The sequence below is a fragment of the Sparus aurata genome, chromosome 5 (assembly GCF_900880675.1).
Source record: "Sparus aurata chromosome 5, fSpaAur1.1, whole genome shotgun sequence".
NCBI lineage: Eukaryota > Metazoa > Chordata > Actinopteri > Spariformes > Sparidae > Sparus > Sparus aurata.
Genome location: NC_044191.1, coordinates 25,606,193 through 25,632,016, shown reverse-complemented (window position 1 = coordinate 25,632,016; position 25,824 = coordinate 25,606,193). Strand labels below are relative to the sequence as shown.

The 25,824-nt window shown below is 43.5% G+C and overlaps 3 protein-coding genes across 8 annotated transcripts; all 3 read left to right on the top strand.

Moving 5' to 3' along the window:
• Nucleotides 1-27: 27 nt before the first annotated feature.
• On the top strand, nucleotides 28-6,346 carry izumo1 (izumo sperm-oocyte fusion 1). Of its 5 annotated transcripts, XM_030417404.1 has the most exons (10): nucleotides 33-428; nucleotides 2,105-2,384; nucleotides 2,978-3,052; nucleotides 3,174-3,257; nucleotides 3,360-3,380; nucleotides 3,502-3,591; nucleotides 3,858-3,985; nucleotides 4,198-4,348; nucleotides 5,450-5,618; nucleotides 6,061-6,341. In XM_030417404.1, the coding sequence occupies exons 2-10, from the start codon at nucleotides 2,183-2,185 to the stop codon at nucleotides 6,140-6,142; spliced, it is 1,002 nt and encodes a 333-aa protein (XP_030273264.1). In that variant the 5' UTR covers nucleotides 33-428; nucleotides 2,105-2,182; the 3' UTR covers nucleotides 6,143-6,341. The 5 variants fall into 5 exon arrangements, with proteins under 5 accessions (XP_030273268.1, XP_030273267.1, XP_030273266.1 ...); XM_030417408.1 differs by lacking the exon at nucleotides 5,450-5,618 and having other exon boundaries at nucleotides 28-428; nucleotides 6,061-6,346; XM_030417406.1 differs by lacking the exon at nucleotides 2,978-3,052 and having other exon boundaries at nucleotides 31-428.
• Nucleotides 6,347-9,716: 3,370 nt separating this feature from the next.
• On the top strand, nucleotides 9,717-12,633 carry dusp2 (dual specificity phosphatase 2). The gene is made up of 4 exons (XM_030417409.1): nucleotides 9,717-10,337; nucleotides 10,689-10,810; nucleotides 10,926-11,145; nucleotides 11,669-12,633. The coding sequence occupies exons 1-4, from the start codon at nucleotides 9,950-9,952 to the stop codon at nucleotides 11,884-11,886; spliced, it is 948 nt and encodes a 315-aa protein (XP_030273269.1). The 5' UTR covers nucleotides 9,717-9,949; the 3' UTR covers nucleotides 11,887-12,633.
• Nucleotides 12,634-18,554: 5,921 nt separating this feature from the next.
• Nucleotides 18,555-24,245, top strand: adra2b (adrenoceptor alpha 2B). 2 transcript variants are annotated; one of them, XM_030418264.1, is made up of 3 exons: nucleotides 18,555-18,899; nucleotides 19,405-19,506; nucleotides 19,656-24,245. In XM_030418264.1, exon 3 carries the CDS (start codon nucleotides 19,679-19,681, stop codon nucleotides 21,260-21,262), a length of 1,584 nt encoding a protein of 527 aa, XP_030274124.1. In that variant the 5' UTR covers nucleotides 18,555-18,899; nucleotides 19,405-19,506; nucleotides 19,656-19,678; the 3' UTR covers nucleotides 21,263-24,245. The 2 variants fall into 2 exon arrangements, with proteins under 2 accessions (XP_030274124.1, XP_030274123.1); XM_030418263.1 differs by having other exon boundaries at nucleotides 18,555-19,506.
• Nucleotides 24,246-25,824: the final 1,579 nt, after the last annotated feature.

The window sequence follows — 25,824 nt, the reverse complement described above, 5'->3', positions numbered from 1 at the left end:
CGTGGGCTTCTGGGAAATGTAGTGTGAGAACAGGAGAGTCGTGAGAGATCGCTAACATACATTTACAAGTGCTTTAAAAAGCTTGTTGGATAAACTGTTTAAACTAATACTGACGTTTATTAATCTACATCTTAAAATAAGTCGCTGTTTTTGTTTTGTTTTTTTGTTTGTTTCTTTTTTTTTAATTTCATTTAACGTGCGACAGGTTGCCTGTGGAAACAGTCCAGATTGTTACCAATGTGTGGTGTTTAAAATGTTTTTCGGTTCGTACTACCTACATTACGATGGATATCGCCTTATGTGCTCAGCTTGAGTTTTTTTGTCATCAGTTTCTCTCTGATGACTTTGAGGGGTAAACAGACAATTTTGATGCGGTTTGTAAATTAATATTTGGGACATCTGACACCTGCCTGGACCCCGTGTGCAAGGTAAGCTAGCGCCCGAGATTCCACAACTACCCAGAACAAGCCACAGGGGTGAAATCATCCAAAGCTAATAATAACGTTGCTGTGAATGTGACATGCTTTCTACCACTGGGTGACAGCAACAAGCTATAAACACAGAAACTGAATGACACAGAGGTGAAGGAGTGTGGTGGTGAAAGCGTTTGGTTCTTGTGTTATTGTCGTCCCGTTTAATACAAGTTGGCTAGTAGTGTCAACGGTACTAGCAGCAGTAGAGAAATATCAGGTAATTTAACAAGCAAAAGCAATACCATTTTATGTTTTCTTTTTTTTTATTAGAGAAACGAGTAGTTGTGGCACCCATAGACATATATACGTATAGACATATATACGTATATGTCTATGGTGGCACCTACAGCTAAAATCAAACTTGCTAACTAAAGTTAAAGTATTAGCAGCATTAGCTTTAGCTGGGGACAGGATGCTAGTAGCTCTTGTAGCAGTGCATTTATAGCAACAGAGATTGACTCAGTTAAACGCCGCAAACAGAAGTATTTGTCTGTAAGAAGCAGAAGTAAGAGAAGTAGCAGAGGCAGTGAAGCTGGGGTTTTTTTTAACTGAGAAAAGTCCAGACCGTCAGGGGCCACAAAAGTCCCTTGTGTCCCTGGGTTTTGGTAATCAAATTATTACATTATTATCTGATCCTTTTGACTTGTTAGGTTATTTTTGTTTATATTACTCATTGGAGTTAGAACAGTGAGTAGGCTAATCTATTAGTTGATCAACAGAATTATAGTCATCTGTCTTTAATTAGTTAATTCATGTCTGAGCAAAGATGCCAAGCATTCACTATTTCCGGTCTCTCAGTTGTGTTATGTTAAAGTAAACTGAGAATCTTTAGAGTTTTCAGTGGACTCTGATGACATCACCTTGGGCTTGGGAAATTGTGTTGCCATTTGTTACTACTCAAAAGAATAAATAAAATGGAAGATTCAATATTAATAATAATAATAATAATAATACTTCATTTAATTTGTGTAGCGCTTTTCAAGGACCCAAAGTCACTTACAGAGATATAGCAGACACTTGTAATACACAGACACACATGTAGTAGACACAGATAATACACCAAGTAGCAAACAAGGATAACAAAAGACAAAGCATGAGAGGGAGACAAAAGCAATGGTGGGCACGGAATAGATAATGCTGATACAGACAAACAGACAGAAACAGGTACAACAATAGTTAAGAGGTGGGGGGATGGATTTGAAGAGCAGTGGGGGGGCTGATGAGTGAGGAGAGTGGAAGGAGGGGGGGATCGGGGGGAGAGGTCAGGAATGAATGTAGTTATTGGTAGGGGAGATCGTAGGCTTGTGAGAAGAGGTAGGTTTTTAGGCGGGATTTAAATGTGGTAAGTGATGGAGAGTCACGGATGGGCTGGGGGAGAGAGTTCCAGAGTCGGGGTGCAGTTCTGGAGAAGGCTCTGTGTCCGAAGGTTTTGAGTTTGATAATAATGAGTAAGAAAGTAAAAGTAATTGTTAGTTTAAGCAGTTAAATAACTGCAACCAAATTAACAGTATACAATATACTGTCTACTGCACTGTAGCACTGCCCCAAAAAACATGAACCCATCTAGGTACCATTTGCTGTAAGTCTAGCTGTAGGAGCGGAGAGAATGTTTGGTCTGTACTCTTTTTCAGAACCTGCAGTGACGGAAAAAGCCCAGCAGCCAACGTGACTCATCCCGATGCGCAGGAAGTTCATGGTGCAGAGGGGAGATGCTGCTGATGCTGGTGTCCTTGCTGTGCTGTGTCCCTGCAGCCAAGGCCTGTCTGCAGTGTGACCGCAAAATCAGGCTCCTGCATGAGGACTTCATCCTGTCTGCTTCCACCGTGGACAACCAGATTGAACTGAAAAAAATCTGCGACCACGCGTACGTGACCTACAAAGAGACCAGCCAGGAACGAAAGGGAGTCATTGGTGAGATTAAGACCTGGTGTAGCTCAGTATGACATGGCATTAATGTGGAGTTTATTGATAAATCTGTTAACACTTCATAGTATATGTTCACATATTAACCATTAACTACTTGCTTAATAGAATGCATATTAGTAGAATATTGGCACTCATTATAAATCATTTATTATTGCCTTATTCTGCAAGACCATATTCTACAATTATTAGGCCATTAACTAAATGTTATCCCTCAATGATTTTGAGCAAGAATTGTGCATATTATGTTCTTAAAATGCACCATACTTAATAACGCAAAACTACGTGTTAATAGTGTCCAGATAACTATAAATTAAGTCTTTCAACTCAGAATGTGCTCCATAATCTTTAGTGAGGTCTAGCTCATTCGTAAGTCTTAATGACTAATGAATTGCCAGTGTGCTACTAATATGTATTCCAACGACTAACTAGTTAAAGTTAATATATACCCTAATATAAGTCTTGCCATAATTCTCTCTGAAATGAGGCCATTGAGGTTTTTTATGATCTGGGAATTTAAGCTTTAAATTCTATGGCATTCATCTCGTTCAACAACAAAAAAATTAAATGTTTCTGCTCAGATCCCACCACTCTGTACAGAGCCAGCACTTTATACCAGAGTGAATTTAACAGCTTCTTGAAAACCCCACATCCTGGTGAGAAAAATTAAAAAATTCCCTTGTAAAATCATTGTTTTTTTTCCCCTGTGATAATCATGACAAACTAAATGTCCAGCAGAATTTGATACAAACCCTGCTCTGTTTTTTTTCCTTTTAGGATCTGTCACATTTGAAGCCATCCAGATCATGGAGAAGGGCAGGAAGATCTTAGAGAAACACTTAGACACATTCATCCGTGATGGTAATTGGCGTAAATAACGGGGCAGGTTCTGCACAGTGTGAGACGGGGCATTTCTGCATCGAGATGAATTACTTTCAGATCATTTGTTTGTCTCTCCCTCAGGATTGTGCCCTAACAAGTGTGGTAAGTTTGTTCTTTCCAATTATCCCCTCTGTGTCTGTGTAAATCCTTGGAGAAGCACAATGTGTATGTACAACATATTCGGTACAAGGACACGTGTGTTTGCGTGTGGTGTGTCTTTCAGGGATTTTGAAACGAAGAGTCATGGATTGCTTCTCTTGCCGCTACAGGATATACATCTGTCCCTCCCCCTCTGGCCAGCAGGATTGCAGTGGTATATTTTTAAACATTTCGCTCTGTGTGTATGTGTATGCATGTTGTTGGTGCGTGGGTTAATGCTAGTCATACCTATGTACTGGGATGCAGTGTTCTTTAGAATACATGGACACATGCTGTCACGGGTGTGTAAATGTGTCCCTGAGCGTTGCTCTGCTGCTGCTGCCTGTCCATGTGCAGGGCTAATGAAAAAGATTATTCGAGTAATCCTGATGCAAATGAATGAAGCATCGCTCTATTTGTCTCCACTCCCTCTTTCCCCAGAGTACCCAGTACTGGCTGAGGAGGGAGGCCAGGCCTTGTTGAACTGTTTTCTCCCATGGCATCGTCTTCTGTTGGGAAAAACAGAGTACCACTACTCCTGGGCCCCTGGTGAGCCAGGAGCTAAAAAGGTCTCCCTGACATTGCTTGTTCTTTATCAAACGATAACTTAAATAGATGCTTACATTTTAGCCTGAGCAGAAACTTGCTAATGCTTCCGGATCCCCACTTATTACTTTCTTTTCCTAATAAACTGTACAGTATCATCATAAACATGCATATTTATAGCCTGCCAGCCTTAACACCCACTTTCCTACTATCGCTTCCTGATTTGTGTGTGCAGCTCAATGAGAGTGACTTCAGCGCCTTGGTTGTGACAGATGACTCATCTGTGGTCTTAAATCAGCTGCACGTGGATGAACAAGGAACATATCGCTGCTCTCTGCAGAACCGAAATGGAATCGTCTTCTACAGAGCCACTTTCCTGCTCACTGGTAGAGTACAGCTCTTCAATACTTCATCACAATGGAGTTTGAAAGGGGCAAAAATGCGACGACCTGTCTGTGGAAAGTTAACACTTTTGAACAGTTTCCACAGAAGAAAACAAACACTCCAATCAACATTTGTCAACTCAAAAGACACAAATAAAACACTGTAAGATGAGACAAATGTCCCAGTTTTAGGTGCTCTTAAGTCTTAGCGTTCAGGCCCATTGAGATATCTAAAGTTATCCCGGAGGCCCCAAGCAAATTAGTTTTCAAAGAGATGAGTTCACTGCATGTAAAAAAAGTAAACTGCAAACACTTCAGTTTCGTAAGGCTTATAATTCGTTACTGTGTATGTGTGTGTCTGGGATTGTGGTTGGTGTCTGTGGGGTGGAAGCAGGGTGTGTCGATCTCTTTATGTTGGTGGATGGTTTCTCTCTCCTCTTATGTCTCTGTATGGGCTGTCTTGCGTTTTATTGGGGCCCAAGCTCCAACCAGTGCGAGAACCCTCTGCGAGGAATTAATTCTTTCTTTCTTTCTTTCCTTCTTTCTTTCTTTCTTTCTTCCTTTCTTTCTTTCTTTTTTCTTTCTTTTTTCTTTCTTTCTTTCTTTCTTTCAATGCCAAAGTGATCAGCTTTTTAGAGGGGCTCAACATACTTGAAAGTCATGAAACTCTGTATAAAATCAAAAGTGGTGGAAATGTACATATTTTATGGCTCGCTTCAAATGTGCTGTAGTATACTATAAATATATAGGGTAAAGAAAATTGCCTTACAAAATGGTCCCAACCAGAGGACTCATAAAAACGACTTTGAAAAAGTAGTTTCATTACCGTCGCCAGTGCGAAATAACCAGCGAAATGAACAAAATAAATCTTAAAAACGAGCATCTCTAAGAGAAAACATTTTGTAAGGGTAGTCAGTGGCTTACTGTGTGTCTGTTAAGAGGTGGGTGTCTGGCAAAATCATGTGAAAGCCCCCCTGCTCATACTCCATCTAGGGCAAAAAACTGAAGGGTGTAATGTCCTGTCTCGTATTTTCCTCTGTACAAATATTACTCTATGCCTCTATTAAAGCATCGCTCGGTTATTTTCATGCTCCACCTCCGCAGTTGCCCCTGTGCCTGACCAAACTCACCGACCTGTCATCACTCTGCCTCCCCTGCCTCATGGAGACGACCAATCGCCTTTTCAACCCACTGAGGCCCTGTTGGTGCCAGTCATAGCCATGGTTACAGCTCTGAGCCTGGCAGCGAGCGTGGGCATCACAGCTGTCCTGGGGTGAGAGACCGTACGTGGGTGGGGGAGGAGGGGACAAAAAGAAAAGGACGAGAGGTTAGCAGGAAGGGTGGAGGTGAGAGAGGTAAAACGGAACAGTCTGAGAGCACGACAAAATGAATGATGATAGATGGAGGAAGTGGTCGCGTAGTTGCGTAGTTTGAGGATCTATTAATGTTTTATGAGGCTTTGGTTTATGTTATATGAAGCTACAGTTTACTTTTAAATAGGTTCATTGTTTACAATTGAACCAATGACGCCATTGAGCTATTTTTCTCTGAAAAGGATCGTCACTTCTTCCAGGAAGTGACGTCATTTACTTCAGAACAAAAACTGAACAGGTGTTAACTCAACATAAAAGACACACAATGGGCAGGTTTTTCTGTTTTATTTGCAGTGATGTGTTTACGTTTAGTTTGAATTACTGTGTTTGTGTTCTCTATAGACTGGTGATAAGTCAGATGAGAGCCGCAGGGGAGCTGCACAGAAGAGGGAAGGAGGGAAAAGCCAAACAAAACACGGTGTGATGAAGATAAATACACACTTTAACAGGGAGGTTGTCCCCAGTTCAGGGTGGACATTTCTCTCAGTGGCTTAATAAATTTCCCAGCACAAACTGCCAAGTCATGTCTCGAGAAAGTGAGAAGAACATGTCAGCTACATACAGGTTGTGTATTTTTTTCATAAATATATATCTTAAACATTGAAATAAAACTCAGGCATTTACAGTGTGAATCATAGTGAATCAAACACTAAAATCTCGCTCATAAAACAGAAAGTTTTTGGTAAAATAAAACCACACACACCCTCTTAAACACACACAGAAAAATCCCCCAGAAACCACTCAACTTTCCGTAACATTAAGCACCAGTTCGCCAGTTCACATCAGTGATCTGATCCCAGCAGGGGCACGTTCCCCCTGAATGGAGCGATGCCGTTGCCACGTGGGCGTTTAAGGGAGGAATCAAGGATGAGGTAAATCTCCCAGATTACAGTGTTTTTCAGAGATTAATGACCCCAGCCATCCAATTAATCCGGGATAATCCCCTGTGTGGAGGAGGAGGGGAGGTGTGGAGGAGTATAAGCTAGCAGCAGATGTTTTCATCAGGGCTTCTTCTAATGTTTATTTACCCATATATTCATTCAGAGAGACTGAGTAAGGGCAAACTTTTCCAATACCGTGAGTGTTTTTTTTTTCATTCTGAAGTGACCTTTTTCTTGCAAGACCATCACCAGACTGTCTGTCTACCCACGGTCTGCCAGACTATGCTTCTGATTCGAAAATAGTCACCTCTTTCATGATCTCCACCACCTCCTCGTCAACAACTCGCGTCATGTTTCTGCTCACTATTTCGTCTTTTCAACTTTGATGCTCTATGCGTCACACAGAGCTCACTGTTGATGTAGAAGCCTAATTTCCGGCGATAGGATGGTAAAATTCGTCATCAGAATCATCAGCAACAACAATCATTTCACGCTCGTCTCTCAGCATCGTGTCAGGGCAGATGTAAGCTTGGCTGAATATTTGCCAACCATGACGCCGATTAGCTTACACAGGAAAGATAATGAAACATCTTAAGAGAATGAAAATGAAACCAGGTGATTGATTATTTATGAGTCACCACATACAGGAAGTAAGTAACTAATTCACCTCAGAAGTAGTTAATCATTGCTCAGGTTTTTCAGGGTAATTCCTGACAAACTTTTTTTGAATCACGGGCAGTGAGTTCGGGTTACGAGCTCAGACGCGTGTAGCAAATGTTGTAATGATACAGTAAGAGAGCGTGGGGGCCTGCAAGGATGGTGACAGGATGTATGTGCGGTGACGTTTCCTGTCGGGCTGCTGAGATGGGGGCGAATGTTGAACAAACAAAAAAAAAACATTGTTTTAAGGCCCCCGCCACAGACACGTCATGATCCTCCAACTCAACAGACCTCATCGCTTCACTCACTGTGGGTTTATATGTGTGTGTGTGTGTTCAATCCCAAAGTGCAGGTTGAGGCTACAGTAAATGCATGCTCAGCGGCTCCACTGACAGCCATGATGAACTGCGTGCCAAAAAAAAGTGTATGGTTGTGTTTGTGTGCGTGCATGTGTGTGTGTGTGTGTGTGTGTGTATACTGCTGTGGATTGAAATTGCAGCCTCAGCAGGGAGAGAGTACGACAGAATGAGAGTGCTGCTGCGGGACCAGGGAGGGGGAGAGGGGAAGTGGGAACATGAAGAAAGTGGATTCAGAGGTTTGAGTGGGAGGCGTGTGTGGGAGAGCCGAGTGATTTGAATGTGGGTTATGAGGAAATGAAGACGTCAGATTACACCTTGTGATATAAACAATCCCACACTGCACAGAAAGTATGTTTTTCTAACAGGGCGATGAGTGTCCCTTCACCAGGGGTGGAAGGACATCTACAATATCCTATTCAATAATAATTACTGGTGTTTAACATTACTCGTGTGGAGTTGAGACAACTTGTAATGAAAGCTAACTATAAAAAAACACAGAACATTACTCATGTAATGTCCCGAAAGCCCCTAAAACTTGTTACATCTTAGTTGTTCCTCTATAACTAAATATTCACAACTGAATCAGCACCAGTGAAAGTGAAATTTCAGTGAAAACATCCTTATTTATTGTAACCATCAGGACTGTGTGACTAAAGTTTGACCACATTTGTCATTACATCATTTTGATATGAAAATTGCGAAATCCTGACTGGAGCTTGGTAGTACGTAACATCCCATTTTTCCCAGTTTAACCCTGCCTTACTTTAACAAAAAGTTCACGAAAGGAAATAGGTTTTCCGGGTCCTTCAAAGCGGGTCTATTTCACAATTTATAGCAATTCTTTATAGGCCATGTGTGAGCCATGAAATGAAACCTTCCCTGTCTCTCTCCGTTGCCCGTACAACCCTGTGGACGATTTGTTTAAGTTGTTTAATCTGCTGGACGGTGGATTTTTTTTCGGTGGGGGGGACTTCAGTTGGATTTTCTGCAGTTTATGCAGTTCTCAGATGTTTCGTCTCAGTGACCCTGACCAGCAGTAGCTAACATTCGTTTAGAAATTGAGTCCGCCAACACAACACAGAGGTTAGACCTTTAAGGTCACCAAGAAAACACTATATTAAGAGGGAAAATAATGGTCTTCAGAGTTTATTGGAAAGCATTTTACCTTGAACTAAAATGGAATTTCATTCTAAACTGAATTTCTGGCCTCAGATCAGTAATCTGTTTAAAGAGACTATAAATCTTATAGTCACATTCCCACAAAATTCCCAAAACTACCAATAAATAGATCCCACTGACAAGTATTCTGTGTGTGTAGCTTTTACCCACTCTGTGCCAATAACCACAGTGTGATGAACAAAGGCACTGCAGTTTATTTTGAGTCCATCCCACGTAGCCACTGCTGCACTAAACCCACAGATGAGGAAATCACTTAGCCTTAAAAACAACATTCATTTATGGCCTGTTTTGAAATATTGAGGTGAGAGGAGAACATGAGGCTTGTTTACAATAAAATGTGTCATACATAACTGAAACAGGCCTGAGTCTTGAGGAAACATGAGCGGAAACAGTAGCTGTGACAGTGCATCATCCAGCTGTGTGTTCTTGACAGTGTGAGAGGAAAGATACAGATGTTCTTGTTTTCTCAGCAGAGCAGACCGAACGCAATTAAAGCTTGTTCCGGCATTTTTATCACTGCAGACTCTTGTTTGTGATTTGCATGGGGCAGGAAAACAGTGGCAGTGATGCAGCGGCCCAGAGAGGGCTCAGGTTTAATCCAACCCAAATAATCAGCGTCAGACCTCCCCACTTTCCTCTGAATGCTGCCGTTTCAGGGCGTAGGAGGGAGGGAGGGCCGGGTTTTAACTCTCGGCATCACGTCATTCAACACAAAAACACGGGATAACCCCAAACGACCACGTGCGCGGTAGGAAAATCAGGTTTGACGTCAGTGTCCATATGAGGAGTGCCGGGCAGGCCAAATATGGTCGTTCCGCCTCTGACGCCGTTCTTTCTGTGGAACACAGGGCGGGGTCAGCGGGACCCCGCCCCTCTCCCAGCTGTTATCAATGAACAAGTGAAACTGTGAATCTGATTTTAACAGACCTGACGGACTATTCAACAAGTTCTCCTCTAGTGCTCTCAGATACACTCACAGTAGATTTAAAACCATCTCCAGAGGTACTTTATTGACCTTTGGGTTTAAAATTATCACACACAAAAAAAAACACTAAAAGCGAATTTATTTTTGTATTATTTGAAATTTTTTTCGTTGTTTGGCGGAAAATTATTTATTACTTTCAAATCACTTTAGACACACTTTTCTCAGCCATGACTTCCAGCGTTGAGCCCTTGGAAATAACTGGCAATGAGCTGGTTCACATCCTCAGGACGCCCCGGGACCAGTACACCTCCGCCGGCTGCGTGGTGCTGGACTGCAGGCCTTTCCTCGACTTTTCGTTCGCGCACATCTGCGAGTCCCGAAACGTCTACTGGAACTCGATGCTGCGTCGCAGATCCAAGAGCTCGGTGGTGGCTCTGGAGTGGCTCATCCCGGACAAGTCGCTCCTGGCCCGGCTGCGGCGCGGGGAGTTCTCCCCGGTGGTGGTGGTGGACGAGAGCAGCCGCTCCTTGACCGAGCTGAAGGCGGAGAGCGTGGCCCAGATGCTGATCAGCGCGCTGCACAACGAGGTCCAGACGCAGATCTGCTTCCTACAAGGTAACACGACTCTCTAAATCTATTTCCACGCAACAAAACGTCTTATTTCAGGCCTTTTTTAAAAGTTGAGTTGAGTGAAGTGTTTTTGCTTTGTAAGGGGGGAAAAAAGCAATAAATGTATACATCGAGTTTACTAATATATTTTTGATTATTGCTGGTGAGTGTATAAATGTCCATAATCAAACCTAAAGGATAAATCAGTCAAACTTGTTGCTTGATTTTAAAAACTACATACAGGCTTCTTTTTCATGTTTACCACATCATTATTATTGTGTCACATACAACACATTTTTTGAGGAGGACTTTGGTGAAAGCTTGTGGTTTAGCTAATGCTGTGTGACCTCCATTTAGGTGGATTTGAGGGATTTTCAGAGGCCTATCCAGATCTCTGCTACAGCTCTGCCAGCAATCACCTCCCCACAGTGGAACCAGAGCCAACAGTGACGGGTCGGACGACACCGGCGTACGATCAGGTGAGATAAAATTCAGTTTTTATAAGGGCTAGTAGACGAGTATGTAGCATAAAAACACACTGCATAGTGATTGTTCTTGATGTTAAACGTGGACTCTCGATCATGTGAATTGCAGGATGGTCCGGTGGAGCTGCTGCCCTTCCTGTTCTTGGGCAGTGCCATCCACTCCTCCCGCAGAGAGACCCTCGCAGCAGCGGGCATCACAGCTGTGCTCAACGTTTCCTCCACATGCCCCAACTTCTATGAGGGCGAGTTTGAGTACCTGCGGCTCACTGTGGAGGACAGTCTAGCGGCTGACATCAGAGCCTGCTTCTCCACTGCCATCAACTTCATCGGTGAGTTTCTCGTCCAAACATCCAGAAGTCTCAAGTCTGTGTTTACTTCTTTTATCCTCAGTGTTGTAATGAACTTAGTGTACCCGCCAAACACAGTGAATGTGTAGTTTCCTTTACACTCTCGGTGAAACGTTTAAATATCCCAACAATTTCTCTAAGCAGCTCGTACACCATAATCCATTTTGTAGCCCAGACTTATGGATCAACAGTGTGATTGACTGATTACAAAACAGCTGGATCATGCTGCACAAGCTGCAGAAGAGAAATGTAATAACTTTCTCTTTCTTTCCGCTTGTTTTTGACCCCTTTTTAACTTGTAAAAGAACTAACTTTGGTTGAATTGCCATTAGCATGCCGAACAATGGCACATTTATTCTTCCTTCGCTCTGCCAGTTTAAAGCTCTCTCTCTGTAATTTGTTCTCGTAAAACACTCACTGATGACAATGAAACTGATGTGAAATGGAGCGCGATAACCTGAACTCTCTTCCTCTTTCTGTCTTGTCTTTTCCGCTCCGCCTACAGACTCAGTGAAGCAGAGGGGAGGTCGGGTGCTGGTGCATTGCCAGGCAGGTATCTCCCGCTCCGCCACCATCTGTCTGGCCTACCTCATGCACACGCAGCGCGTCAAGCTAGATGAGGCCTTCGACTTTGTGAAACAGCGCCGTCGCGTCATCTCCCCCAACCTGGCCTTCATGGGGCAGCTGCTGCAGTTTGAGACCGACGTTCTGTGTCAGGGATGAGGAGCCAGGCGCAGTCAGACTGGGCTTGTTTGATTGATTCTCTTGCCCCCGGCCGGCATTGTGGTGGACTCAGAGCATTTATCAGGACTCATGTACTCTTTGTCAGGGTGAAACTGGTACAATTCAGAAGTGTTTACTTTGCGCTTGTGCTGCTGGCATGACATATCTGGTGGATGAGTTATTTTCAGGAGAAATTGACAAATGGCATCCCGCTACAATATAAACTCCACTGTGCTCACCACATCATAAACAACTATGATTCTGAGCCAGCAAGTCAGAGCAGCTATGAGGTAATTCCCCTGACGTTTTCAACTGGAGGGGAATCCTGCCAGCTTGTCTGGTTTCTGTGTGTGTTTGTGTTTTAACTTGCGTGCCTGATCTTTTATAAGGGCTGTCTTATTTTCAGACTGAATGACATTCCTTCCCTGTGACATGACAACACTGTGTTAACTACTTAAGGCAATACTGTGTGAATCTAAATTTGTATTGTCTAATTTATAAGAATGCACTGACAGCAATTGGTGTCTAAATATTCTGTATCCTGAGACGTGTTACACTTTGTACAGTCGAACTGGAAGAAGCTGTTTTTATCATGTAAATAGAGTTTTTATTTTTATTTATTATTTCAACTTCTGTTAAGACAGTGTTCACGTTATTACTGTCTGTTACTGCACTTTATACTTACAGGGTTTGGTTGATTCCTGCTGTGTTCCGCTAGAATAAAAACCTGCTGGATAGCACACTGACCCTGTTTGCTCTTTATAATGTCCTTATTTCCCACACGGTGGCTCGCATTTCACCTCTTATATCCTATAAGATGCTCTCCACTGACTCTCAAGACCGAGACACTAATCTCAGAGCAGTCACCTCTGAGGGTGCTGCAGTCTTTTCACAGGACACATTACAAATGCATAAGTTCGTGCACTGACCTTGCCGCACTTGTTTCCCTCTTGCTTAACCAGAGGGTATTAAAACCTGCATTGCTGAGCATTTTGGAGGATTATCCGCAGAGAATGGGCTTTACAGTATGAAGTCCTTTTGACTTCATTAACAGCTGACATAAATTTCACATCCGTTTACTCAGCCTGCAAAAACAAGTTTGGACATCTGTCACAAGGGATTAATTTTTAAAGCGTGACTTGCAGGTTATGTTTCTCCTAAATCCTCATACTAAACCTCGTCTGAAAATGGCCAGTTCAAAAGTTAATGCAGCCTTTCATATCTTTAATGAGACGTAAGGGCACAAATTAAGAGGGAGTGAAGCAGTTTTGACTTCCTGTTTCATTGTTAAGACCCAGGAGTGAAATTATCTAAAAAAAAAAATGATTTAAGAGGACACTGTAGTTTGGATATAATATTTATACATATTTTTTTTTCAAATCAAATTTCTACCTATTTTTCTACACATTGATTTGGGTTCTCCAACCTTCAAGTTGCGCTTTATCAATGAAATGTACATTTGCAAGAGAGCAGATGAACCATAGGTCACAAGAATATCAAAGACAGTTAATTTACCAAATTCTATCAAGAGTAAAGGTCTCAAAAATGTACAGTGAGTCACTGTAATTTGATCTGTTATAATAATGTCCGGTATTCATAAGCAAATTGCAGCTAACTCTGAACCTCGGGCCAAGTAGGCAGAAATGACAGATCTTCCACTGATTGCATTAAAGACCAGCTGCCACCCCATGATGACAATTATGCCACCCACACACTGCGTCGGCCATACCTAAAATAATCCACTTCCTCTCACTTGCGAGTATCCATTGCTCAACAGGCATGAAAGCGTCACTGCTACGCTTGACTTCTTCCTTCCATTAGCGGCAGTTTTCCAGAGGGGAGAGAAATGCACTTTGGACTTTTTCAGGTTTTGGTTAATTGAGACTGCAAGTTCAACTGAAACTCTGAAAAATAACAGTAGTTCTGGTTTGTATTCATTTAGACATAACCAGTCACTTTCAGTTCATATTATCTGAAGTACATGCATAAATCTAATACATTTAATGGATAGTTCCGTCACATCATTTCCCAGGGCAGGTTGTAGCCCTTCATCTGTTAAGGTCAAAGGTTTTTTGCTCAGTGAAGTAAAGGCTTGATCCACACTGTCATTCATTGATTCATGTGAGCCATATTATGCAAAGATGTTCCTCTTTATTCACCCCTGTACATTAAATAAATCATTCAGACAGACAGACAGACCCAGTATGTCCATTGATCCCTTCAGAATTTATTTGGGGCCCGTTGTCATATTTCACACATCTTTGAGTTGTCAGCAGTTCCATCAAAGATACATCTCCCCTTAGATAGTGACATTTAAATAGATGTTTGAGGCCAGAAGATGTCAAAATGTTCAACATTCCACAAGATAGAACAAATTAAAGAGACATTAAAAAGATTAAAACAAATGTACATAGCCAGATTTACTTTTGGAGGGACTCACTGGACTAAACTACTTTAATGTATAGTTAGGAAATCTTACTGTTGTACGGCTAGTGGTTACAACATTAAAATGTAACTCATAAATTATAAATATATATATATATATATATATATATATATATATATATATATATATATATATATATATATATATATATATATATATATATATACATATATATATATATATATATGTATATATATATATATATACATATATATATACGTATATATGTATATATGTACATACTCCTGTTTAACCAGGGAGTCACATTGTGATCCAGGTCTTATTTACAAGTCAGGCTTGAGTAGAGGATAAAAACATAATCAAACAGAATAAGAATGGAAGTCTTAATGACAAAGAACTGTAACAATCAAATAAGAGATCACATTTTTTTAAAATCCTGGTACTGCAAATAGTTTTTAAAAGTCAGTCAAGTCACCAGGACATGACTTAGTTAGGCCTAGAACTCAGTTTGTGGGGAGACAGTGCTCTCTAGTGACAACGTCTGATAATGACCAGACATGAAGAAGGTTTAGAAGTTTCCAGCAGATGACGCCAGCAGACTGTTTACTGACACTGGCAGCTTTTTTATCACAGCAATAACACACTGAAGACACATGCACATACATACACACATACATACATACACACGTTCTATCTGTACTCTTCCCTTATACCTGATTGTTCATTAAGAAACATTTAAATGACTTTTGGTGTCGTTTCACTTGATCATGTATTTATCTTTGTGAGCAGACTGTTCCGCCTCCCTTCCATTTGAAAGTCTCTCTCATCTCCCCTGCTGAATGCAGGGCCCTCTCAGTCAGTCAGGCTCCTTAATCAAAGCAGACTCAGGCTGTTAGTCATGCTCTGTGTCCAGATTAAACTAGTGCCATGATCAATCATTATGCATTACGGTGTGGCAATGTTGTGTGTGAGTGTGAGTGTGTGAGAGCATGTTGCCTGTACTGTATGTATTTAAAGGAGTGCATGGGAGATGAGGGATTCACACGTTGATCACACCTCTTCTCCGTGTGTTGATTCACTATGTTTTCTGTAAGCAGCTGAAGACTGAGGCACTCCAGCAAGAAAATCCCAGGCGGAAGGGAAACTGCTAATAGACCAAATGAGCAATATGTGTGATATTGAATTACAGTGTGATAATGTAGCACACACACACTGGCCTGCAGGCACACACAGAAGCAGTTGTCATCATTACAAATGCAGATGGGGAAATTACTGTATGACCATCTGGGAGAGCTCCCTGTGATTGATCGCAGGTTACACACACACACACACACACACTTGTAAATCTATATTGTACTTCTGAGGATCTTGATTGATGCGGTGCATACGTCTGGTGGAAGGAGTTGCAAGAATATGAACAGATGGGAAATAAGATCAAAACATTATCCGCTATATATTTTTGTCTTTTGTGTAACACTGGGAGAAAAAAAAAAAAAAAACACTTGAAAACCAGCTAGAGAAGACAAAACCCCAATTTTGTTGAACTTCTTGCAACTCAGCCGTGCAACCTGTTGCAAGGAGCCATTCACTGTTTGTATTTGCATCCAGTCTGCTCTGGTTGGTCAGCTCAGACATACCTGAGCCAGCCCCGCTAACAACAGAGAAGCTGCGCTAAATCGATTCTTATGTGCCAAACTAGCCTGTCTAGTCTGACATGTGGGCAAAGTGTGATGTGTGATGTCACAAAGTCACAAAATCAAAGGCGGGACTTCTGACAAGGTGTTTCGGGAGCAGTGTTTACGAACATAAAGATCCTCTAATGTGTAGCCAACATGTTTTTTGCAGGAAAACAAAATGTAAAATTACCACAATAAAAGAGGCATCCATTCCTCCTCCTCATAAAGAATGTTTGAGTATAAAAATATTTTATCTGCTGGACACAAGATGTCTAGTACTTCACATTCTCAGTAAACGTACACTGGAGGTTTCAAGTTGCTTCATCACACTGGTGTCTGCTGAGTATTGGATCGGGTTTACTTCCGTACAGTTTGTGATGTCACAAATCATGCTCCCAGGCCCGCCTCTTAGAATCTGATTTTCAGTGAGCAGCCATCCGTTGTCAAACTCTGCCCGTACATTATTATGCACCGCAAAGCTCAAACATTCAACTGTAGGATGAAGAAGAAAACACACATTCACGCCAAATGGAGACTTTAGTAAACGCCACAAGTCAATGACAAACTTGATACCAAAACCTTAATCTAAAATCCGATTGTACACACACACACACACACACACACACACAAACTGGAGGCCAATAACTCAAAAAAGGTCTAAATTGAAAGCATCCACAGGGCAGCCACTGAGCTCAAATTGATTTGGACTTGATCCATAAGGGGGACAGACTCTCTCCCATCACTACACAATGCTGACCTGCACTTATCTGGTGCTCATTTGGGGAAACCCGCCTTTAAAGTCAAGTTTTCTTCACTTCCTCTTCGCTGTCTTAAGTCTTCTCTGACAGGGGGAGACTTCAGGAATTGTTTTGAATTAAAGGAGGCCCTAACACTTTTTCTTTACAGACTAGGTGCAAACTTTTCCCGCCTTGGATGTCAAGGCAAAGAATTACCGTGACCCCATGGCAAGAGAACTTCCCCCAAGCCAGTGTATTACTGTGCGTAGGTGTTCCACGTTTTGCATACCGCACGCTCTTATGCAACTGGTGCTTCAGAAGTGGTGCACCTGAGCGCTGAACGCTGTTTTGCATCTGGCTCTCCATAACCTTGGCATCGGTGACACACCCCTCTCCCCCAGAAATGCGCTTCCTGCGCGTTACTAAGCACGGTTCGCCCATGGAAACAGAGACACTTGATTGGAGTGCTCTCTCCCACTAAAAGCTTTATTCTCCTTTCCCTTTATATTCAGAATATGTAGCGTGGAGAGAGAGAAAAAAAAAATGTACAACCATTATTGGCTGCTGGCGTCGGGTCACACTATCACGCAGCGAGCCTTTTCCAATTGTAATTCCAGGGGCGACTAACTGGGCTCGTCTCTCATTAAAGCAGCAACGTGTGTGTGTGTGTGTGTGTGTGTGTGGTGGGGGGGATGCACTACAAAAACACAAGTAAACAGGACCTCCACACCCCCACACACCATTCATAAGATTGTGTGCGTGCAATGTGTAGGCTGGTGGATATGTTTGCGTGCCTGCCTGAGTTTATATCACAGGGGCCACCCACTTGAATCCAAACACCACACAGGGGTAAACTCAGTAAAAACAGCCAGCGTGACGTAGGTTTCGCTTGATAATTGAACAATCGGGGCACTTGATCTCAGGCAGTGCGTAACAAATGATGGGGCACGCCAGCGCTTCTTGAGGGAGGGAGCGTTGCAGGGCGCGTAATGCGCGGGGGGGGGGGGGCTTTGACTCCTGCTCCCTCAACTCACTCAACAACTCACTCTTTCCTGCAGCATTTATGCGCTGGCTGTAATCGCCCGTTTCTGTGCAGAACAGGGTTTTTCATATGCAAAATCCGAAGCCTCGTAAAATAAATGATTCATTGTTTGAGATGAAGAGCACGTGTAATTTAATGCATCAATAATTCATCCCTCGTGAGATGATCTTTTCATGTAAATGGGGGTTTTCACTTCAGAAGAACATCCCAAAATGTGGTCCTTTGTTTTTTTTTTGGGGGGGGGGGGTTATTGGTATACAGGATGAGTTGGCGTATTTCTCACGCATGTTCTAATAAATTGTATTGAGGGCAAACCTCAACCTTGCCTCAGAAATGTAGGTGTATTTCAACCGTGACAGCCTCCAACGCTGGTCTTGTAACCACGTAGGAGTGTCAGTGTCCTTGAGTAGATTACTCCACCTGGCTGCTGCAACAGTGGCTGGGGAAAAAAACAAAGTCCAAAGATGAAGATATCGCAGGAGGTTTTTGTAAATTGAAGAGCATTGATCAGCCATATGTGCTCTGTCACATATTGCAGGAAGTGATCATCACCATCATCATCACCATGACTGAGTGGCTCTGAAAAGTGCACATATCCCTGAAATGAAGCTCATGTTTTCTGTAAGCAGATGGCACCGGCTCTTCCTCTCTCCTGCTCTCAGCTGGACACCTCAGCGTCAATTGACCGAAGCGGTGCCACCCAACAACCCCTTTCTAATAGAACTGCGTTGGCTGGTAGATTTAATGCGAGAGAGAGAGAGACAGGAGAGGAGGGAGGGAGGGAGGGGGTTACAGGGATAGAGAAAGTAAGGATCCCATTACGCCCACAGCTCCACAGTGACATCACCGGGTCTAAAAAGAAGCGCAAGAGGGAGATGGGAGGCACCCCACTTAATAGAATTCGTCGGAAGGTCCTGTTCACAAGTGGAGCTGCTGCTGCGCCTCTGTGAGGCAACGTGTGATGTGCGCCGGCGGAGCGGCTGAATCATGGCATCCCGGTGAACTTCCGAGGAGACAGAACCTCAAAGGACAGAGAAACAACTCCTGAGACGCAAAAAGGCTGAAGCTGCTCTGCGGGGACCATTTCACTCCTGGAGGAACGGCGCGCTTTCACTACATGTCGTGCTTCATGCGCATCTGGAGAGCTTGAGGTTAATTCATAGTTTTCTTTTTTTTGTTGTTGTTTTGACTGGACACGCTGTCATTAATCAGGCACGGAAACATTTGTAATATTTCGTTCGTAAATATGAACTTTATTTTACTTTATCTGAACCGTTCTGTGTCGGATATTCGTGTTAGACTGCGAACGTCTCCAAACGAGGACGCACGGAGAGCGCACCAGTGTCGAGGTTATTCACTCTAACCCGATCTTTTCTATTCGATGCCGCCTCGCTGTAGACGACCATAGATTAGATTATTTTAAATTAAATCTTCCCCTCTTTGAGACAGTAATTAAACCTCTGAGAAAAATAGGGGGATCAAACTCTGTGCGCTGTGAGTTCTTCAGTCTGTTTTGTTGGTCTGCGAAGGTTGATGCACAGCAGCCACTCAAATCCACTTTTTTCCTTTTCTTTTGTTTTGGGTGGGAAAATCTTTTCTGTTCCGTTCATTTTTTAAATTGAAAAGCACTGATCCGTGTCTTGACGCGATGTCCAGGACTCCTTTGTGTGCCTAAAATGGACTTGGCAGAGTTGCCGTGGAGGATGCAAGGGAGCTAACATTTGGAAACAGCGCAGAGACGAAACGAGAACAAGTGAGGTAAATATTATTCAAATCATAATTCATTATCTCATTATGTTTTCAACAGCATTTTATCACGCCTAATGTTGCGACTCTTATTAAAACCGTGAAACTAATTCGATAAGCAGATTTTATTCAGTGATCACTCTCATTTTCAATCTATTAAGACTCCTGGAAAAGTAATCCCAGCATGGCCTCGGCCCCGGACAGCGGCTGCTCCATGGAGCTAAACGGCTGGAACAGCAGTGTGAGCGGCGCCGGAGCCTCCGTCCCCTGCAACCAGAGCATCCTCAAGCTCGCCCCGTACTCCCCCGAAGCCACGGCGGCCTTCGCCACCGCCATCACCCTGATGGTCGTCTTCACCATCGTGGGGAACATCATGGTCATCATCGCCGTCCTGACCAGCCGGTCACTACGAGGTCCGCAGAATCTCTTCTTGGTGTCACTGGCAGCTGCAGACATTTTAGTGGCCACGCTCATCATCCCCTTCTCTCTGGCCAATGAGCTGCTCGGCTACTGGTACTTTAAGTCTCTGTGGTGTGAGATCTACCTGGCGCTGGATGTGCTCTTCTGCACCTCCTCCATCGTGCACCTGTGCGCCATCTCTCTGGACCGCTACCTGTCGATTTCCAGGGTGACCTATGGGCGTCAGCGGACCCCCCAACGCATCAAAGCAGCTATTGTGGTGGTGTGGCTCATCTCTGCCATCATCTCCTTCCCCCCCCTGCTCTCACTGAACAAGAGCGAGGCGGGGGACCAGGCTAATGAGAGAGGACCTCAGTGCCAGCTGAATGATGAGCGCTGGTACATCCTTTACTCCACCATCGGCTCTTTCTTTGCTCCATGCCTCATCATGTTCCTGGTTTACATTAGAATCTACCAAATTGCCAAGCAGAGGACTCGGTGCCCGCCAGGAGAGCCCAGGAAGGATGGGGTCGGCTGTGCTACACCCAGTCAGCCGGGCAGACATGCACAAGCCAACGGGAAGGATGATGAAGACAGCACACCCCCCTCATCGAATAAAACCTCAAAAGCCAGACCCCCGACCCTCGCCATTACCCCCTCTCCATCCCTAGGACAGTCCCAAAACTCCCAGAATCCCACCTCCAATAATCTCCTGCAACCTCCATCCTCCTCTCCAGCCGTGACCCCTGTCACAGCCTCCCTCGAGACCTCTCCCCACGGCCCCTCAACCCCCTCCTCTGTGCCTCCCCCTGCCCCTGCCAAGACTAAAGAGGAGAAGAAGAAGAAGGGCAAGTTCCTGCGAGGGAAAAAAGCTGACAATAACAATGGTGACAGCTCAAGCACAGAGAGCGATATGGAGCACAGCCACGGAGGCCGAGGCAGCACCAGCATGCCAGGTTCCCCTGCAGGAGGTGGGGTCCACTCCCCAGCCTCGGTCAAGCGCTACCGAGACATGATCGCTTCCTCAAAGGGTTCCCGGCTGGTGCCAGGGAGGAAGTCGAAAACAGATAAAGACCCCGGAGCGGCGAGGCGCAAAGCGATGGTCAACAGAGAGAAACGTTTCACTTTCGTCCTGGCCGTGGTCATCGGTGTCTTCATGGTGTGCTGGTTCCCTTTCTTCTTCTCCTACTCACTGCAGGCTGTGTGCCCAGAAACATGTGCCATCCCCGATCCACTCTTTACCTTTTTCTTCTGGATCGGTTACTGCAACTCCTCACTCAACCCGGTCATATACACCATATTCAACAAAGACTTCAGAAAGGCCTTCAAAAAGATTCTGTGCAGAGGCACCAAGGGCACTTTCTTTTAGCATACAGACCCAATCAATAGGACATGGACACAAAAGATGGCTATTTCTGAGGCAAAGAGAAAAAGAATCATTTCCATTTATCAGAACACTCAAAGGGCTGTTTTGAATACGCGTTAAACTGTGTAAATTCCCAGCATATAAAAAAAAAAACAGAACTGAGAGACGCTCTTTTTACAGCCACAGTGTGCGCCGACAGGCAACTTGGGACTGTGAAACCCTAGTTTGCAGCTGATACAGAAATTCTTACAGGGTGCGGCGTGAAAACAGCACATGGAATAGAGGCAGACGCTAAGCGGCTTAGCACTGATAAGATTTTAGGTTGAACATTTATTATCTTCAGATCCCATCGAATAATGGATGATGCTGAGACAGTGTGGCGGCAGAATCAGAGAAGAAATGTACGCGCACACACACACACGCACAGCCCTTAAAACTGACGGAAGGTCTTGACTAAAGCAGGAAAACTGAACACTGAACAGAGAAAGAAAATCTATAATGTATAATATATAATGTTTAGTAGTTATTAAAGACTCCAGGACAAATGGGGGAAATAAACAGGTAGGGAGAAGGAGAAGTGGCCTTAGATTGCTGTGAGCCTGGGGCCATTCATTTATCAATACAGAGCACAAGGAGCACACACGGTTAGAGGTGGTTTCTTACGTCTGCAGTCTTAATTTGCCTAGCTGCGGGGCAAACATGTGTTCCTTGATTTTTATCTGAAAGTCCAACAACAAGAGAAGGATTCTGACAATCTGTAATGTGATAGCAACAGACAAGGGCGCCCTTTCAAAGCCGAACTCGTGGACTTTTATGTGGAAAGCCCTCATGTCAGACACCTTGCTCTCGGCTCAGTGTGGGTCACGACGGACACTCAGGTTGTTTGTTACGACACTCTCTGCTTTCACCTTTCATGAAATACAGAACAAGCTCAAGTATGGTGGATTTTTGGATCACGTGTGTGTTATTGAGATGTAAAAAAAAAAAAAAAAAGACAGTGTGAGCCTCATCCTCCTCTTTCTCTGCTTTTTCACACCAATGGACTGCACTGGGCTACACCCCCCCCAATGAACTGCCTCACTGTTGAGCAACAATCAGAACAGTTTTTAACCTCTGGAAAAGTGCTTCAGAGGGTATCTCATGGGAGGTGTACGTGTTGAACACAGATAAAAACTAGATTCTTAACTTTCATCATGTGAACATCACTTTGCAGAAACCCTGCGGCAGCCGTATGTACACGAACAATGAACAATGCAGTGTTAACCCTGACGACCACCTCTTCACCAACGCCTCTGGCCCGTCGTCATTTGCGGCGGACCCCTACGTGGCACTTTGCTTTGTCACTAAGTGGCCGAGGCTCCGTCAGTCTCCTCAACGACAACATAAAAAAAAAAGAAGAAAAATGTGTCTGTTACTGTGAACAGCACACAGGCTTATTGACTCCATGGGACAAGGGCTGTCAGCAGCAACACTTCAATTTTCTAATTGTCTAATTCTGCTGACCAGTGTGAGAGTATGTGTGTGTGTGTGTGTGTGTGTGTGTGTGTGTGTGCGTGTGTGTGTGTGTGTGTGTGTGTGTGTGTGTGTGTGTGTGTGTGTATGTGAGTGTTGACCTCTATTTTTTCTGTAGGAAGTGTCAGTGCCTGCTCTGGCTGCTATGTGCTACAGATCTACTGTAATATTGATATGAACAGAGACCAGACTTCCTGGTGCAGGCATCACTCCGCTGTTTGTCATGTGAATGTTTCTACTTGATGGAAAGTAATGGTAATATATATATATATATATATATATATATATATATATATATATATATATATACATACATACATATATATAATTTGCTATGTTGAGAAAGTCTTATTGAACTGAAAGTCTAGTGTTTTTCAGCAATGTTTGAGTACATGGCTTTTTAGTGAGCACCCTCAAGGGACCAAAGAGCCTTATAGGACACCAGCCCGACTCAGTGATATCTGGCTCTGTGTCGCTTTAATGAAGACTGATGATTGAGAACACTGTATTATTTATTTCAAACTATTTTGTGTATGCCGTCTGTTACCTATTTATTGTTCAGTTACTGTGCTTTTATCCTGAAAGTCAAGCAAAGCGGGACTGATCAAAGAGCAAGAACACTGTACAGATTTTTAATATCTTGAATAAGAGCAACATGGAGCTATATTTAAGCTTGGGGGGGTGTATTTGTGTTGGAGGACCATGAACTTTGAGTTATGTGCATAATGCAGAACCTACAATGCAACATTTGTCATCACTGTTTCATGTAGTAATGGTATGGTAAAAATGTCCAGTCAGAGATACAAGCACATTGATGGATGCAGAATTCATCGAGTACACTGCAGCAGGAAAAGCTCTCTTCTCTTCAGCAGTCAAACTTTTTCCTGAAAAAGCAATCGATCATGAAAATGTCAATAGCACCCAAAGGCAGTTTCAGATGGATGACTTGCAGGCTTGGTGCGGGACGTTAAAGGCTACGATCCATACCACATGCAGCTACTTGGCGAATTAAATAATACAACAAAAAAATTTAATGGCTGGGAGTAAGAGCTCCGTGCACTCCTACAACTGCTCCCAATCCTCATCTGATTTTTTTTTTTTTCTCCAGAAAAAAAAACAGTGAGAGCAATGTAATTATAACAGAAATAGCCACAGAGGATGTGGAGTCATGTCTGTTTCCAATAAATATGAGTTGCACTGTTGCTCAAATCCCCCAACCATGGCTTTATGTGGTGAGACTGCTGCTTTGTTTTGATTTCAAAAAAGTATGAATCGTGGCTTAAAGGTGACGGATGCAAACTCTGCCTCTCGATCACCATCTTTCCCCCTGAAACCGCCTGTATTGTTTCTTCTCCTGCCGCGTTTGGACCAGACTGCATGGTCTGAGCTTTAAAATCTTCTATCCCGCCCCCCCCCCAACCCATCTGTCATCATCCCTCTCCAGTTTCGGAAATAAAGCTACTTGAAAAAAACATTTCCAGGTTTGATTTATTTCATATATTACCACATGAAACAACATGAGGGGTACTGGAGAAAAAGGCCATTTCCGAGGGAGAGAACGGACAACATTTTACAAGAGTGAGAGTTTTTCAACAGAATGATGCTTCATTCATTTTTGGAACATGAGTGCAATCTGATGCAATTTCCAGCCAATATTAAACAGCTCTGAATGGCAGCGCAAACTTCAGGAAATAGTCCATAACATTGTGGGCTGATGCCTGTTTCGGAAATACGGCCGTTCACGGCGGTACAAGAGAAGTAGGCCGCAGCAGAGGCAGCATAATGTCACCTACTGCCAACAAACACAGGAGCAGTCTATAAGGAATTAGAGCACGGCGCCAAATATCACATATGCGCACGCACACACACATCCTGCACCAAGTGTCACATACTATATTCCAGTCATGAAACATGCTCAGGGCACACACATACTCACACAGTTGTTGTGACAGCTTGTTATATTTGAGGTCAGCGGGCCCACAGTGAATTGTAATTGATTTATGCTGATGGGCAGTTTGGGGATTTCTGAGCGCCGAATCAAGCCTCTCTGTCCTGTTTTTTCCCCTTCACACATACAGACACACACATTCTAACTCAGAGGAGATGCACCGGCGAAGTGATGCCACACGTTTACGTCCCCGCTGTTTAATTTCCATATTCATGGCTAAGATGTGATTTGAGGTGCACGAGGAGGTGAAGAGATAACTTATCATAGCCAGGCGTGGGGAGCCTTGAGGTGTTAGTTTACGGTGTTGTATATTCATACAGACACAGTGTCCCTAAGCTCCTTACTCTCTCGCCTCAGCTGGAATATAAAGCAGGGCAGCAGTGGACCCTGCAGAGAGAGGATGGAGAACGTCCGACCAACATGAAACACAACACACTCATTAGCTCCTTATTCACACAAGATAGTAGCCTTGGGAAACACACACACACACACACACACACACACACACAGACAACATGAGCTCCCATGCAAGGAGGGGTGTGACCAGAGACACACACACACACACAAACAAAGGCAGACACACATTAACTTTCATTTTCAAATTTATGATGGATGTAGCTTTTCCAGCGTATGAATATGTATGTGTTCGGAGGGCGTCCCAGCGCTGAGCATTTTCCATTTCCAATCTCCCTCACGTTATAACGGCAGATAGATTTCTTCACTCTGTAATTTGGCTGTTGAAAACACCCAAGAGGCAAGATGAAAAACGAGGGACGGCGCACACACAGGCTCTCTCTCTGTCGAAGGTGGAGGCATTGGAATGCTCTTTGTGCAGTCTGTGATAAAAACGACATTTTTAGAGGGCACAGGCAATTATGATTAGAATCACTTTAGGAGTCTGTTTAACAGAGTGGTACTCAATACTAGAGAGTGTGTGTGTGTGTGTGTGTGTGTGTGTGTGTGTGTGTGTGTGTGTATGTGCGCACACATGCTCTTGCACTTCTATCTTTAGGAGGACCAAATTGAGAGGTTTAGACCTTGGCAATGGGAGCATTTGCGGGAAAATGAGGACATTTTCTTCACAGACTTGATTAAAGGGGTTAGC